The sequence below is a fragment of the Cherax quadricarinatus genome, chromosome 57, assembly GCF_038502225.1.
Source record: "Cherax quadricarinatus isolate ZL_2023a chromosome 57, ASM3850222v1, whole genome shotgun sequence".
Classification (NCBI taxonomy): Eukaryota; Metazoa; Arthropoda; class Malacostraca; order Decapoda; family Parastacidae; genus Cherax; species Cherax quadricarinatus.
The window spans coordinates 27,840,274-27,857,519 of record NC_091348.1 but is presented as its reverse complement, the minus strand read 5'-3'; the positions used below and the strand labels follow the sequence as shown (position 1 = coordinate 27,857,519).

General features: G+C 47.6%; 1 protein-coding gene across 1 annotated transcript in view; it reads left to right on the top strand.

Annotated features, from left to right (window-relative positions):
- LOC128693429 (slit homolog 1 protein) overlaps positions 1-17,246 on the top strand; it is a 134,746-nt gene that overhangs the window by 33,858 nt on the left and 83,642 nt on the right. The window contains exon 9 of the mRNA XM_070097448.1: positions 14,019-14,279. Coding sequence (XP_069953549.1) covers positions 14,019-14,279 — 261 coding nt within the window. The remainder of the gene's footprint in view (positions 1-14,018; positions 14,280-17,246) is intronic.

Sequence of the window (17,246 nt, the reverse complement as noted above, 5' to 3'; positions counted from 1 at the left end):
CTGCCATACTCACCCATTAGCGGGAAAACACAGCTGTTCTGATGTAAACAAAGGCGTGTTGAGTGTTGCCATCTATGGTTAGGTTTATTTATTTTTATTTTATTTTATTTCATTATTTATTTTTGTTTTGATTAATTTTTAAAAATTAATTTTACTATCCAAACACTTGAACTTTTCAGGTAGGGACCCCTTTGTACTTGCACCATGTGTGCAGTCTTGGATGAGCCCCTGAACTCCTTGGGCCGCGGGGCCCCCAAATGTGCGGGGCCCTAGGCAAATGCCGTGTGTGTTGTCTAGCTTCGGCTGGTCAGCTCCTCTATGTTACTTTCAATCAATTTCTCTATCTTATTAGCAGACTTGTATGACTCACATGTCGAGTTCTTCTCATATCACTGTTATCTTCCTGAATGCTGCTTCCTTCCTCCTTTACTCTTTTCACTTCAATATTAAAGTCAACTGAAGGTAAAAGTTTTTTTTTTTTTTTTTAATAATAACCTAATAACCGGAAACCAGTATGCATTCTGCAGCAAAAGATCATGGCTGATTAGCTTTCTCAAATTTTTCTAGCTACATGTGCAAAAAGCGTTTGAAAAGGTCCCATCTGGTGTAGTATATGTAGTATCAGCAACACCAGTAACAAGTGACCTCATCGAAACCCTATAGTGCCTGGATGTGTAACTGTCAGACAGTACCGATGTGTAACTGTCGGTCAGACAGTACCGATGTGTAACTGTCGGTCAGACAATACCGACAAAATGAAGAATTAATCACACGTGCAACACCTGGGTATCTTTATTTGTAGACGTTTCGCCATCCAGTGACTTTATCAATAAAAAGACATAATGTGAAGACTGTAGAATATACAAAAGATGAGGTAAACAGTCCCTCAGCTTTGGCGTTGAAGAGCACCGTGGTGTTGAAGACTACTCCCAGGGTGAATATCAAAATGGTATACAATACCGACAGGATGGTTGTTAAGACACATAGGCAACACTTAAGCAACTTTATTCCGAAACGTTTCGCCTACACAGTAGGCTTCTTCAGTCGAGTACAGAAAGTAGGCAGGAGCAGTAGAGATGTGAAGACGATGTAATCAGTCCATCACCCTTAAAGTCGTAGATGGCATCTTGGTACAGAACAGAAAACACCATGGACAACTTCAAGTGAGAACAGTTTGTTCTGAGAGGGACATGACCTCTCAGTGGCTACTATCTCACTACTACTACTCTACACCTCTCTTTCCGACAGTATTTAAGTCTCAACACTGTCGCTTAATCTTCAGTTAGTTCCAGACTTTGGAACAGAACTTCTCCAGGCTGAGGGACTGACAACCTCAAATCTACGACTTTAAGGGTGATGGACTGATTACATCGTCTTCACATCTCTACTGCCCCGCCTACTTTCTGTACTCGACTGAAGAAGCTAGACAGTATGACTGTGTATCCTGGGTGAAACGTTTCGGAACAAAATCTTATCTTATCTTATCTTATCTTAAGTGTTGCCTATGTGTCTTAACAACCACCCACTACTCCCAGGATCGGTACTTGATCCAAGCCTCTTCATAATGTACATAAATGGTCGCGAAGAATGGGGCACTTGTTCAATATCTGGGATAAGATAAGAGATAAGATTTCGTTCGGATTTTTAACCCCCCGAGGGTTAGCCACCCAGGATAACCCAATAAAGTCAGTGCGTCATCGAGGACTGTGTCTTATTTCCATTGTGGTCCTCAATCTTGTCCCCCCAGGATGCGACCCACACCAGTCGACTAACATCCAGGTACCTATTTACTGCTAGGTGAACAGGACAACAGGTGTAAGGAAACGCGTTGAAATGTTTCCACCCCACCGGGAATCGAACCCGGGCCCTCCGCGTGTGAAGCGAGAGCTTTGCCAGCCAGGCCACGGGGGCATCATCATTAGTGTGGAAACGTTTGGCCAGCCAGTGGCTCATTCTTCAGCTTATCAGTTTTCTAAACCATTTATAGTATAGCAAAATTTGCAGAAGGCACCAGACTGGGGGAAGTAAACAATGTCCAGAGATTGTTTAAGCATCCAGAGTGATCTGGAGAGGATGCTGCTGTGGTCGGAGAAGAGAAAGATGAGTTTCAATGCAGACAAGTGCAAAGCAAAAAAAAAAACCATTTTGGGTATTGCAATCTATATGACAAATTTACCAAAACAAGTATAGAAAATGACCTTGGAGTAATCGTAAGCAATAACCTCAAAAACACCAAGTAATTCCTATATGTAAGTTGCAAAGACAAGAGAATGCTAGGTTTCATAGCTAGAAAATTTGAACAAGACACCAGACACTATACTAACTCTATAATGCACTTGTAAGACAATCTTGAATATGCCGTCAGATTGGGTCTCCAAATTACATAAAGGAAAAGGGTATACAGTAGGACCCCGTATCCAAGGGTCCTGTATCCGCTGTTTCAATTATCCGCGGTTATCTGGCCAGAAAATAACACTTAGTTTTGGTTAATAATGGCCTCAAAATGCAAAAGGTGGATGGTGGAAGTTCTTCGAAGTCTAAGAGAAGCTGTAAGGTGATTTCTGTCAGTGAAAAAGTGATAATTCTTCACTTACTGTACATAATTTTCTATTAAACTTTATAATATATAAAAGAAAAAGACTTGTATAGGGTTTGCTACTATCCACGGTTTTTGTATTCTCTGCAGGGCCATGGAACATGTCCCCAGCGGGTACGGGGGTCCCACTGTGTTAGAGCACAGAGAAGGCCACCATACTCGTACCTTCACTCAGAAACAAACGTATTGAAGAACTCAACCATTTTTAGTCTTCTAGGAAACGGAGACTGTAAAAAGATACACAAATAACCCGCACATAAAAGAGAGAAGCTTACGACGACGTTTCGGTCAGACTTGGACCATTGACAAAGTCAATGGTCCAAGTCGGACCGAAACGTCGTCGTAAGCTTCTCTCTTTTATGTGCGGGTTATTTGTGTATCGTTCCAGTCACGGTATTGTGCCTTTTTGTTATTTACTGTAAAAAGATCTCGTTCAGATTTTGAAATACGGAATGACTTCGACACTACTTGAAGTGTTGAATGAGTCTATACCTAGGAACAGTGGAACGAAACAGAGACAGAAGATGCAACACGAATACATACCAGGATAGTTCTGAACATTGTAATAAACTATTTGCTAATGTTGCAAGTACAAATACAAGTCTTTTAAGGACCAGCTGGAGAAGCCATTCTAGTCTTCAAGTTCGTGGCCTAACTAAAAGATAAGGCTGTATCAGTGTGTGAACCAGGCTTCCCCAGACTCGCGGCCATCAAGACCAAGGCAAGGTGATAAATTAGACAAAAGTGCAACACTTGGGTATCTTCATTGAGAAAACATTTTGCCAACCATCGGTGTTTCCTCAGTAAGATACTCAACTGTTGAACATGTGTCTAATTTATCAACTTGTTGGTTCTCTGAACCATTTACTGCATACCGAGGCAAGATATATCCGTGATCCTCAGCATGATGTGTGTGTGTGTGACTGTTAGGTTAGGCCGGGTAATATTGCGGGGGAAGATGGCAGACCAGAGGCCTAGCTTCTCCTACGAGCCCCGTAAGGGCGGCGACTTTGGCTAGGCCTGGGGACAGTTGGACCCAGAAGATGAGGAGGTACTTGTACCTCCTCCCATAGGAAACATAGGTCTTAGACTCTCCCAAGACAGGGAACCAAGGCCGGGTCACCATCTGGAAAAGACCCGGGCCGGGAGAGTACCGGCGAATCAAGGAGGAGGAGAGGTAAGATTCTTCAGAAAAGAGGACATTTCCTAACGCAAGTCTGTCATATGATGACCTGCCACTGGATACTAAGTAGGTACTGTTTGTTGTGGTGGTAAGCAGGTACTGGTAGTTTGTGGTTGTAAGTACTGGTACTGTTTATTGTGATGGTAAGCAGGTACTGGTGGTTTGTTGTGGTGGTAGGTAGGTACTGGCACTGTTTGTTGTGGTGGTAAGTAGGTACTGGTGCTGTTTGTGGTGGTAAGTAGTGTTATTACTCTTCTTGCTGCTGAACAGCGGTTTAGTGCCGATGAAGGTAGCGTAGGTAGCAATGATACGGCCGTGGACTAGATTGGCTTTAATCGGGTAGGAGTGAGTACACAACGGGCAGTGTGAGGAAGTGACCGCAAGCCAGTCCGTGGAGGGGGAGTACTTGTGTACGTCAAGTCGGTCGAGGCGGGAGTGAGGCAAGTCTGGGCATACTGAAGTGGCAAGGCCTATAGATGGCAGCACTTGAGTGGCGCGAAATATGAACTAAGCTGGCAGACAGCATGGGCTCTCTGTGCAGACAGTACAGGCTGTCTACATACGCTCGGCCACCTACCGCGCGTCGTCCCAACGCGACAATACTGGTAGTAAAAGAAACTCAGTCTCTCTCTCGTAGGAACAGGGCACAGAACACAAAATAAAAACATATATATACATATGGACATGGAAAAAAAAACTTCCTACAGGGAGGGAAGAAAAAAACATGTGGGGTGTGCTAAACATCGTGAGTCATAGGCAATGAGCGTCGATGGGCGTCACTGCACGCCTTCCTGCGTCTGGACAGATACTGCAACACGGGAGACATCGCTGCGGCTGAGCTGTGACGTAACAGGGTACGGTCTCCTCTGGAACGGTGAAGCAGACATCGTAGGAGTCGCTGCAGGTTTTCACTCAACCTGGGGCACGACATGCTGGTGCCCTCGAGTGAGGCGTCGACAAAACTCGGCAACTGGGCAGGACTTCTGGCAAGCGAGTCAGGAGGACACTTCTCGACTGGTACTGTCGCTGGGCTATCACTGCCGGCGATCGTGGAGCGAGTTGTGGAGCGAGTCGTGGCAGAGACGACTGGGCGAAACATCTAGGAGTCGTAACATCATACACCAGACTGCAGTGAGCGAGCTAGCAGTCAAAGTGACATCTTCTTTGTGCAGGCTGCTCACTGAAGCTTGTGACACGAGGCTGACACAGCGCCTGCCGACAGGGCTGGCTGCGGCTTGACGAGTATCATCTCTCGACAGCTGGAGTTATAGCAGAGGTTAGTCTAAGCGTCCCCAGACTTGTTTCTCTACATATAACTGCACTCTGACGGTCTGGAGGTGAAGTGAAACAAATCTCGATGGGAATCGTAGCAGGTACGATTCTGCAGAACAACACGAGCGACGAGCATAAAAGCTTTCTGTACAAGGGGACTCATACGCTCAGGGCTGAGAAATCAGCTGTCAAACACTGGTCAGGCGGGTGACTTAGTGGTACAACTCAAGGGTCTGACCACAGACCTCACTGGACACACGGAAAACTTACAAACACACCGCTGTACATACGGTACAACATGGCTTAACTAGCAAATGATGCTTTTCTGTGCACAAAACTGACACTAAGACATACTAAAATGTGAGAACACTGACTAAGAGGAATTAATTAACACACGACATATATCTTCTCTCAATCTTCTCGACAATATTGAAATAATTACTGAACACTCAATGGTGACATCATGTGATGTCAGGCGTGATGTCGCGAGGTGACGTCAGCAGCACTGTGACGTCAGCAGACATCTCGAGGTGACGTCAGCAGACATCTCGAGGTGACGTCAGGCAGACATCGTGAGGTGACGTCAGCAGACATCGTGAGGTGACGTCAGCAGACATCTCGAGGTGACGTCAGGCAGACATCGTGAGGTGACGTCAGCAGACATCTCGAGGTGACGTCAGGCAGACATCGTGAGGTGACGTCAGCAGACATCGTGAGGTGACATCAGCAGACATCGTGACGTCATGAAGTCGGGCAGCATCGTGGGTGGCGTCGATGTGATGCGGGCAGCAGACCACAGCATGAGGCCTTGGGACATATTTGGTAACTCACGTGGCTTTGTAGGTCTACGTGACATCGGCCACACCCACGTGACGTCGTAATCCACGTAGCTTCGAGTGGCCTCGGGCACTCGGATACACTGCACTGGCAATGAATTCATACGAAAAAAACAGAAAACACAGCAGAGGGAGTGGGCAGTGGTGAGTGGTGTATGGTAGGCTGGCGGCGAGGAGCGTGCGTGTGTATGGCAGGGCGGGCATGGGCAAGGTGAGGAACAGCCACTTCCTCTCCTCTCCTCCCCCACCCACAAACACGTGGAGAAGCTCACACTGGACGCAGAAATCACCACAAAACTCACCTCTGGCTTGCTGAAACAGCTGTGCTGAGCTGAACAACAACAGCAACATACAAGTGACGCTGAACACGTGACTTGAGAAACAGCGTGGGGTCACTGGGACGCTGTAGCGTGGGGTCACTGTGACGCCACTCACAATTCTCGGAGAATTTCGATAAATTTCGGCTGGATCCTGCTTGTACCTGTGTCTGGATGCTCAAACGTGCAGACACGACATCAGGATAACTCGTTGAGAGACGGATGCTTCTTGTGTAGGGTGATGAAGTGAAGGTGACTTCATACCTCTCCTTCCTCTCTCCAGGGTAAACACAACGCTGCGACCACCGCTGGTACCAATATATAACGGCGCTTATTTGGTAGTCTGGTAGCGGGGTGTGAATGATATACTTCTTCGGAGGCTTCTTACTTTATTGATAACTAGTGGTGGGTTACACAGGCTTGTGTGTTTGTGCCCATGGCCCGGGCAGGGCCATGCCCGCGAGAGAGAGCTGGGAGGCCTTGTGTCTTGATGCCAGGCCGCTGTGAGAGTGAGGGTGAGGCAAGTCTGGGCATACTGAAGTGGCAAGGCCTATAGATGGCAGCACTTGAGTGGCGCGAAATATGAACTAAGCTGGCAGACAGCATGGGCTCTCTGTGCAGACAGTACAGGCTGTCTACAGTAGGTACTGGTGCTGTTTGTGGTGGTAAGTAGGTACTGGTGTTGTTTGTGGTGGTAAGTAGGTACTGGTGATGTTTGTGGTGGTAAGTAGGTACTGGTGCTGTTTGTTGTGGTAAGTAGGTACTGGTGCTGTTTGTGGTGGTGGTAAGTAGGTACTGGTGCTGTTTGTGGTGGTAACTAGGTACTGGTGCTGTTTGTGGTGGTGGTAAGTAGGTACTGGTGCTGTTTGTGGTGGTAAGTAGGTACTGGTGCTGTTTGTTGTGGTAAGTAGGTACTGGTGCTGTTTGTTGTGGTGGTAAGTAGGTACTGGTGCTGTTTGTGGTGGTAAGTAGGTACTGGTGCTGTTTGTGGTGGTAAGTAGGTACTGGTGCTGTTTGTGGTGGTAACTAGGTACTGGTGCTGTTTGTGGTGGTAACTAGGTACTGGTGCTGTTTGTGGTGGTAACTAGGTACTGGTGCTGTTTGTGGTGGTAACTAGGTACTGGTGCTGTTTGTGGTGGTAACTAGGTACTGGTGCTGTTTGTAGTGGTAAGTAGGTACTGGTGCTGTTTGTGGTGGTAAGTAGGTACTGGTGCTGTTTGTGGTGGTGGTGGTAAGTAGGTACTGGTGCTGTTTGTGGTGGTAACTAGGTACTGGTGCTGTTTGTGGTGGTAACTAGGTACTGGTGCTGTTTGTGGTGGTAACTAGGTACTGGTGCTGTTTGTGGTGGTAACTAGGTACTGGTGCTGTTTGTGGTGGTGGTGGTAAGTAGGTACTGGTGCTGTTTGTGGTGGTAACTAGGTACTGGTGCTGTTTGTGGTGGTAACTAGGTACTGGTGCTGTTTGTGGTGGTGGTGGTAAGTAGGTACTGGTGCTGTTTGTGGTGGTGGTGGTAAGTAGGTACTGGTGCTGTTTGTGGTGGTAAGTAGGTACTGGTGCTGTTTGTGGTGGTAAGTAGGTACTGGTGCTGTTTGTGGTGGTGGTGGTAACTAGGTACTGGTGCTGTTTGTAGTGGTGGTGGTAACTAGGTACTGGTGCTGTTTGTGGTGGTGGTGGTAAGTAGGTACTGGTGCTGTTTGTGGTGGTGGTGGTAACTAGGTACTGGTGCTGTTTGTGGTGGTGGTAAGTAGGTACTGGTGCTGTTTGTGGTGGTGGTAAGTAGGTACTGGTGCTGTTTGTGGTGGTGGTGGTAAGTAGGTACTGGTGCTGTTTGTGGTGGTGGTAACTAGGTACTGGTGCTGTTTGTGGTGGTGGTAAGTAGGTACTGGTGCTGTTTGTGGTGGTGGTAAGTAGGTACTGGTGCTGTTTGTGGTGGTGGTAAGTAGGTACTGGTGCAGTTTGTGGTGGTGGTGGTAAGTAGGTACTGGTGCTGTTTGTGGTGGTGGTGGTAAGTAGGTACTGGTGCTGTTTGTGGTGGTAAGTAGGTACTGGTGCTGTTTGTGGTGGTGGTAAGTAGGTACTGGTGCTGTTTGTGGTGGTGGTGGTAAGTAGGTACTGGTGCTGTTTGTGGTGGTGGTAAGTAGGTACTGGTGCTGTTTGTGGTGGTGGTGGTAAGTAGGTACTGGTGCTGTTTGTGGTGGTGGTGGTAAGTAGGTACTGGTGCTGTTTGTGGTGGTGGTGGTAAGTAGGTACTGGTGCTGTTTGTGGTGGTGGTGGTAAGTAGGTACTGGTGCTGTTTGTGGTGGTGGTGGTAAGTAGGTACTAGTGCTGTTTGTGGTGGTGGTAAGTAGACCAGCTGTTTAGAGTTTCCACCCTCAGCTTCCCCAGCTGCTCCTGTCACAATGTACTGGCGAAAACTGATATCTCTTCTTGCCGAATAAGGCAAGCGAAAATTTGTGTATGCAATAATTTAGGAAAAATCGTTCTGATTTTTTGTTGTTTTAGGCTAAATTAAATTACGCTTGTTATAATAAGGTCAGGTAAGTTTTCTAAGGTTCTTTTGGTACAAAATTATTTATTTTTACATTAACATAAATGAAAGAAATATATATTTAAACGTATAAGAGAAATTTTTAGAAAGGACTTAATTTTAAACGAGTTCTTGCTAATTGACCAGTTTTACCTATTCGGTACGACATTATATATACCTTGTGACCGACCTTTCTTTATCTCAAAAATGTTTTTGGCCTAAATGGCTACCTTGGCCATTTATAGGGCCGTGTTGGCCATAGTAATTTGTGACGTAACAGCGACAGTATCCCTGTGAATCACTTTATCTTCTCTCACTCTCTCACTCTCTCACTTTCACCCTCTGACTCTCTCACTCTCACTCACTCTCACTATTTGGTATGCAAATGTTTTAAATATAAAACCTAGAATCCGAAAATTTTAATTATTAAACTCAAAGAAAAATCCATCAAAGAGAAATACGAGAGTAAATATACAGATGGTGTATTAAAAGGTCGAAAAAAAATTTTTTTTGTTATAAGCTGTAAGAAATAGTTGAAGGCTGAACCCCCGGTACGGGTGGAGTTTAAACCCATGGCAAGCAAGTCGTAAAACTCTAGGCCGGTGCGTAAACCACTGCACCAAGTGGCTATGACAACCAATTTGCTGTCATTCTAAAATGGCTAAAATTATGAGCAAAAAGGCACAATACCGGGACTGAGACAGTACACAAATAGCCCGTACATAGAGGAGAGCTTATGACGACGTTTCGGTCCGACTGTGACCATTTACAAAGTCATATTGTGACTTTGTAAATGGTCACAGTCGGACTGAAACGTTGTTCGGCTTCTCTCTCTTACTTTCAGGTTATTTGTGTATTGTCTGAAATTATCAACACATTCATCCCGTCAAAGTGAGTATATTATAATATTTACGTTACACCTTTATACTGAGATGTTGTGGAGAGGTTAGGTGGGGAGACATGTCATCCTCACCTCTCCCTCACTCACCTCTCCCTCACTCACCTCTCCCTCACCTCTCCCTCACTCACTTCTCCCTCACTCACCTCTCCCTCACCTCTCCCTCACTCACTTCTCCCTCACTCACCTCTCCCTCACCTCTCCCTCACTCACTTCTCCCTCACTCACCTCTCCCTCACCTCTCCCTCACTCACTTCTCCCTCACTCACCTCTCCCTCACCTCTCCCTCACTCACTTCTCCCTCACTCACCTCTCCCTCACCTCTCCCTCACTCACCTCTCCCTCACTCACCTCTCCCTCACCTCTCCCTCACTCACCTCTCCCTCACTCACCTCTCCCTCACTCACCTCTCCCTCACTCACCTCTCCCTCACTCACCTCTCCCTCACTCACCTCTCCCTCACCTCTCCCTCACTCACTTCTCCCTCACTCACCTCTCCCTCACCTCTCCCTCACTCACTTCTCCCTCACTCACCTCTCCCTCACCTCTCCCTCACTCACCTCTCCCTCACTCAACTCTCCCTCACTCACCTCTCCCTCACCTCTCCCTCACTCACCTCTCCCTCACTCACCTCTCCCTCACTCACCTCTCCCTCACTCACCTCTCCCTCACTCACTTCTCCCTCACTCACCTCTCCCTCACTCACCTCTCCCTCACCTCTCCCTCACTCACTCACCTCTCCCTCACTCACCTCTCCCTCACTCACCTCTCCCTCACTCACCTCTCCCTCACCTCTCCCTCACTCACTCACCTCTCCCTCACTCACTTCTCCCTCACTCACCTCTCCCTCACTCACCTCTCCCTCACTCACCTCTCCCTCACTCACCTCTCCCTCACTCACCTCTCCCTCACTCACCTCTCCCTCACTCACCTCTCCCTCGCTCACCTCTCCCTCGCTCACCTCTCCCTCGCTCACCTCTCCCTCACTCACCTCTCCCTCACTCACCTCTCCCTCACTCACCTCTCCCTCACTCACCTCTCCCTCACTCACCTCTCCCTCACTCACCTCTCCCTCACTCACCTCTCCCTCGCTCACCTCTCCCTCGCTCACCTCTCCCTCGCTCACCTCTCCCTCACTCACCTCTCCCTCACCTCTCCCTCACCTCTCCCTCGCTCACCTCTCCCTCGCTCACTTCTCCCTCACTCACCTCTCCCTCACTCTCCTCTCCCTCACTCACCTCTCCCTCACCTCTCCCTCACTCACTTCTCCCTCACACACCTCTCCCTCACTCACCTCTCCCTCACTCACTTCTCCCTCACTCACCTCTCCCTCACTCACTTCTCCCTCACTCACCTCTCCCTCACTCACCTCTTCCTCACTCACCTCTCCCTCACTCACCTCTCCCTCACTCACCTCTCCCTCACTCACCTCTCCCTCACTCACTTCTCCCTCACTCACTTCTCCCTCACCTCTCCCTCACTCACCTCTTCCTCACTCACCTCTCCCTCACTCACCTCTCCCTCACTCACTTCTCCCTCACACACCTCTCCCTCACTCACCTCTCCCTCACTCACTTCTCCCTCACTCACCTCTCCCTCACTCACTTCTCCCTCACTCACCTCTCCCTCACTCACTTCTCCCTCACTCACTTCTCCCTCACTCACCTCTCCCTCACTCACCTCTCCCTCACTCACCTCTCCCTCACTCACCTCTCCCTCGCTCACCTCTCCCTCGCTCACCTCTCCCTCGCTCACCTCTCCCTCGCTCACCTCTCCCTCGCTCACCTCTCCCTCACTCACCTCTCCCTCACCTCTCCCTCACTCACCTCTCCCTCACCTCTCCCTCGCTCACCTCTCCCTCGCTCCCCTCTCCCTCACTCTCCTCTCCCTCACTCTCCTCTCCCTCACTCACCTCTCCCTCACCTCTCCCTCACTCACTTCTCCCTCACACACCTCTCCCTCACTCACTTCTCCCTCACTCACCTCTCCCTCACTCACTTCTCCCTCACTCACCTCTCCCTCACTCACCTCTCCCTCACTCACCTCTTCCTCACTCACCTCTCCCTCACTCACCTCTCCCTCACTCACCTCTCCCTCACTCACCTCTCCCTCACTCACCTCTCCCTCGCTCACCTCTCCCTCGCTCACCTCTCCCTCACTCCCCTCTCCATCACTCACCTCTCCCTCACTCACCTCTCCCTCACTCACCTCTCCCTCGCTCACCTCTCCCTCGCTCACCTCTCCCTCGCTCACCTCTCCCTCGCTCACCTCTCCCTCGCTCACCTCTCCCTCGCTCACCTCTCCCTCGCTCACCTCTCCCTCGCTCACCTCTCCCTCGCTCACCTCTCCCTCACTCACCTCTCCCTCACCTCTCCCTCACTCACCTCTCCCTCACCTCTCCCTCGCTCACCTCTCCCTCGCTCACTTCTCCCTCACTCACCTCTCCCTCACTCTCCTCTCCCTCACTCACCTCTCCCTCACCTCTCCCTCACTCACTTCTCCCTCACACACCTCTCCCTCACTCACTTCTCCCTCACTCACCTCTCCCTCACTCACTTCTCCCTCACTCACCTCTCCCTCACTCACCTCTCCCTCACTCACCTCTTCCTCACTCACCTCTCCCTCACTCACCTCTCCCTCACTCACCTCTCCCTCACTCACCTCTCCCTCACTCACTTCTCCCTCACTCACTTCTCCCTCACCTCTCCCTCACTCACCTCTTCCTCACTCACCTCTCCCTCATTCACCCCTCCCTCACTCACTTCTCCCTCACTCACCTCTCCCTCACTCACCTCTCCCTCACTCACCTCTCCCTCACTCACCTCTCCCTCACTCACCTCTCCCTCACTTACCTCTCCCTCACTCACCTCTCCCTCACTCACCTCTCCCTCACTCACCTCTCCCTCACTCACCTCTCCCTCACTCACCTCTCCCTCACTCACTTCTCCCTCACCTCTCCCTCACTCACCTCTTCCTCACTCACCTCTCCCTCACTCACCTCTCCCTCACTCACCTCTCACTCACTCACCTCTCACTCACCTCTCCCTCACTCACCTCTCCCTCACTCACCTCTCCCTCACTACATTATTTGGTATAAACTTTGGTAACTGATACCGACACATCGGTTTAACAAGACAGGTAAGCAAACACTAAGACATATCTATCAGAAAACGTTTCGGTCCTGGAAGCTTGATCTAACACACACAGGTTAATAATAACACTATATATAGGCGGAGACTGGGACGCGAAAATTTGTAATTATTACATTGCGGAGTAACGCAAATTTATCCTCACTGGACCTCGTATCTTTCTTTTTTTGTTGTTGTTGCTCCCTGGAAGACTGTCAAAATTTTTATAAACTTCTACAAAGGACGATAATACGATATACATGTCGATCTATGTTGGTCATGAGAATGAGAAAGCGAAGTGGGGGTGAGAACTGACCCTCGAGGAATACAGAACTTTTACTGAGTCAGCCTCGACGCTACTAACAAAAATTTGATATCTTTGTGCAGTGTAAAAACGTGGTTTTTCCATGTAATAAAATGTTAAGAACAAAAGAAAGCCACTAGCATGCGTGCGCATTTTATTTCTCTATTAATCTTTGAGTTCTATTTCTACGATATGATTCCATCTGCCCACTTTTCCATTCATCTCATTTGCACGCGTTTTTGTGTTTTTTTGGAAGGAATGGTCCCAAACCTGCACACAGAAATCACTCCCTACGAAAGTAAAAGACTGGGCAGGCGATGCAAAATGCCGCCAATAAAAAGTAGGGGCGCCATTGGTACACTAAGAGAAAACACCATAAGTGTCCGGGGCCCAAAACTGTTCAACAGCCTCCCATCAAGCATTAGGGGAATTGCCAATAAACCCCTGGCTGCCTTCAAGAGAGAGCTGGACAGATACCTAAAGTCGGTGCCGGATCAGCCGGGCTGTGGCTCGTACGTCGGACTGCGTGCGGCCAGCAGTAACAGCCTAGTTGATCAGGCCCTGATCCATCGGGAGGCCTGGTCGTGGACCGGGCCGCGGGGGCGTTGATCCCCGGAATAATCTCCAGGTAACCTCCAGGTAACCAGGTAAAGTCCGTTTGTCTTCCATTGCTCGTAGGACCATGTACTGGTCCAATAGTTTCGAGAAACAGGAATTACCTGCTCTAAACTCCTGTTTCCCTGGTTATCCAATAACTGCTGTTGGTAGATAAAACTTGCCCCGTCTAGTGACAGTCAACCTAAAGAAACTGCCACAATACACGTAGTAATTTCCTCAAGTTGGCTTTGCAGAGACGCTGTTGAATTTATTCGTTCTGTTGACGAAGGTCGTGGTGATAGTCCAGCCTTCATTATGCCCCTAAAGTTTACGCGCACACCGCTATGTTTGTGAAATCAGGGGTTTTTGACGAAATGCTGACAATACCAGTTTATCAACCAGTGAATGACGTCACGTCACTGATGCAGGCGGCAGCTACACTGAAAATACGTGAGGACATTATCAGCCACGAGAGTCACACGGTTGCTCAGTGTAAGAAGCATGCGGTAGCGGACATTCCTGAGATTTTACTTGCTTTTGGGGATATTATTGATATGACAAAAAAAAAAAAGACTTATAACGACATCAATGAAGATACTTCTGTCCCTGATGATGAGCTAGGTACGCAAACGAAGGCACTAAGTACTGACAAGACATTATATTCAGCGTCATTCGTGGCGTAAACCTAACTCAGCGACTCTGGTCCTGGTCGTTCACGTCATAAGCAAGGCCAAAGCTATTACTAACCTCTCTCTGAAACTGGAGATATTATCACTTATGATCAAATGCTGAAGATTAACACAGGACTGGCCTAAAGCGCCGTGAGATCCATGAACTTGAAGAATGACGCTGTTATTCCTCCTATCATCCTTCCGGGGAAGGTATGTTCGCTTCACTGCTGACAACATGAATAACACTGATGTGATGCATGACAGCAACAACAGGTCTAAATCCTTGTTACGAGCCAGATGCTGACACGTCACATGGATAAAGTCTTCAAGAACTCGATAAATTGTATTGGTTGTCTGGACAATTTATTCACCATATTTAAACGTGAACTCGGAAGAAACTGATGGTGTCAGTAATGTTCCATTACCACCAAGCAAGTGGAAGTCTAACTGCCCATCACAGTGACTGACTCGTTATGCAGCGGTGGATTCGGTTCTGGAAAGTTGTGAGGAGGTTCTGTCTACACTAGAAGCTGCGGAAGATTGTGGGGCAACTGCTGCTTCACCCACTAATAAACTACGTAAGCCATTTTCTGAAGGACAGGCTTTTCTAGGCATTATTACACCAGCTGGACTGTTAACCACCGTCTCGAACACTGAAACGAAGCACTTCAAGGGTCAGATATAGCTATGTGAGGAATACTCACTACAGAGAAGATGGTGCAGTAGCATCTATATAAAATATCAGATGTAGCGATACTCTTCACAAATTCTTTGAAGGAGAAGACAAAGAGAAAACCCAAAAATGAATCCTCATTTAGAGTATCGCTCATATAAAGTTCAGAAATCACTGGACAGTAACACCCCAACTCATCATCAATTTCCTCTTGTTGAAGCAATCAACCGCACAGAATTATCTTCAAGCAACTGACTGTACTCACGTCAACCTTGATAAATACTTCTTTTCGTATAATTTAGAAGGAGCGAGTATATGCGACGACCACTTACAAGTTGCGGATCCATCAGAAATATTTAATACACCAAAATATTAAAAAAAGAAGAAGAAAAAAAAGAAAACACGCACAGCGTTGGATTTAATTTCTTCAGCATTCAGCTTCATATTTCAGCATTAAAGGCCTGGAAATGTTATTCAAGGAAATAACTCCTGAAGTTGGAAGCATGTTTGATGGGTTGTTAGGTAAGACACATATGCAACAGTTAGGTATCTTTATTTCGAAACGTTTCGCCTACACAGTAGGCTTCTTCAGTCGAGTACAGAAAAGTTGATAGAAGCAGAAGAGACTTGAAGGCGATGTAATCAGTCCATCGAAATAAAATTACCTAACTGTTGCCTATGTGTCTTACCTAACAACCTGTCGGTATTTTATACCATTTTAATGTTCATGTTTGATGGAACTGAAATTTGAGAACATTGAATATAGCATTTGAGAATACACAAAACTTGGCTTCGTAGTTGAAAGATACCGAAGTAGTTGAAGCATATTAATCTCTGATACGAACTTAAAGATCGTCTTGTAAAGATCCACAAGCGGGAAGTAGTCCAGATGTTGGTACATCACAGATGTTGGTACATTACAGATGTTAGTACATCACACACCACAGATGTTGGTACATCACACATCATAGATGTTAGTATATCACACACCATAGATGTGGGTACACCACACATCACAGATGTTGGTACATCACACATCACAGATGTTGATACATCACAGATGTTAGTACATCACACATCACAGATGTTGGTACATCACAGATGTTGGTACATCACAGATGTTGGTACATCACAGATGTTGGTACATCACAGATGTTAGTACATCACACATCACAGATGTTGGTACATCACACATCACAGATGTTGGTACATCACAGATGTTAGTACATCACACATCACAGATGTTGGTACATCACAGATGTTGGTGCATCACACATCACAGATGTTGGTGCATCACACATCACAGATGTTGGTACATCACAGATGTTAGTACATCACACATCACAGATGTTGGTACATCACAGATGTTGGTGCATCACACATCACAGATGTTGGTACATCACAGATGTTAGTACATCACACATCACAGATGTTGGTACATCACACGTTAGGAAATATTTCTTCGGTCACAAAGTTGTCAGGAAGTGGAATAGGTTGGAGAGTGATGTAGTGGAGGCAGGAGCCATACATAGCTTAAAGAAGAGGTACCACAACGCTCATGGAGCAGGGAGAGAATGGACCTAGTAGTGACCATCAAAGAGGCGAGTCTAGGAGTCCTGCCACCACAAGTAGGTGAGTAAATAGGTGAGTACACACACACACACACACACACACACATAAACAAAACTCGCTGAGACAATAACAGACACAATCTTCCCAACAGGATATCAGATCCTGAGGAAAGATAGAAGGAGTAGAGGGGGAGGAGGGGTTGCACTGCTCATAAAACACCGATGGGGATTTGAGGAAATGGAAGGCATGGACATGATTGGAGAAAGAGACTACATTGTAGGTACAATTCAGTCCGGAGAACATAAAGTAGTCATTGGAGTGATGTATAACCCACCACAGAACTGCAGGAGGCCAAGAGAGGAGTACGAAGAAAACAACAGGGTGATGGTGGACACACTGGCTGAGGTGGCAAGAAGAGCTCACTCGAGCAGAGCAAAGTTACTGGTAATGGGCGATTTCAACCACAGGGAGATCGACTGGGAAAACCTGGAGCCACATGGGGGTCCCGAAACATGGAGAGCCAAGATGATGGATGTGGTACTTAAAAACCTCATGCATCAACATGTCAGGGACACAACCAGAGAGAGAGGGGAGGATGAGCCAGCAAGACTGGATCTTGTGTTCACCCTGAGCAGTTCAGACATTGAGGACATCACTTACGAGAGGCCCCTT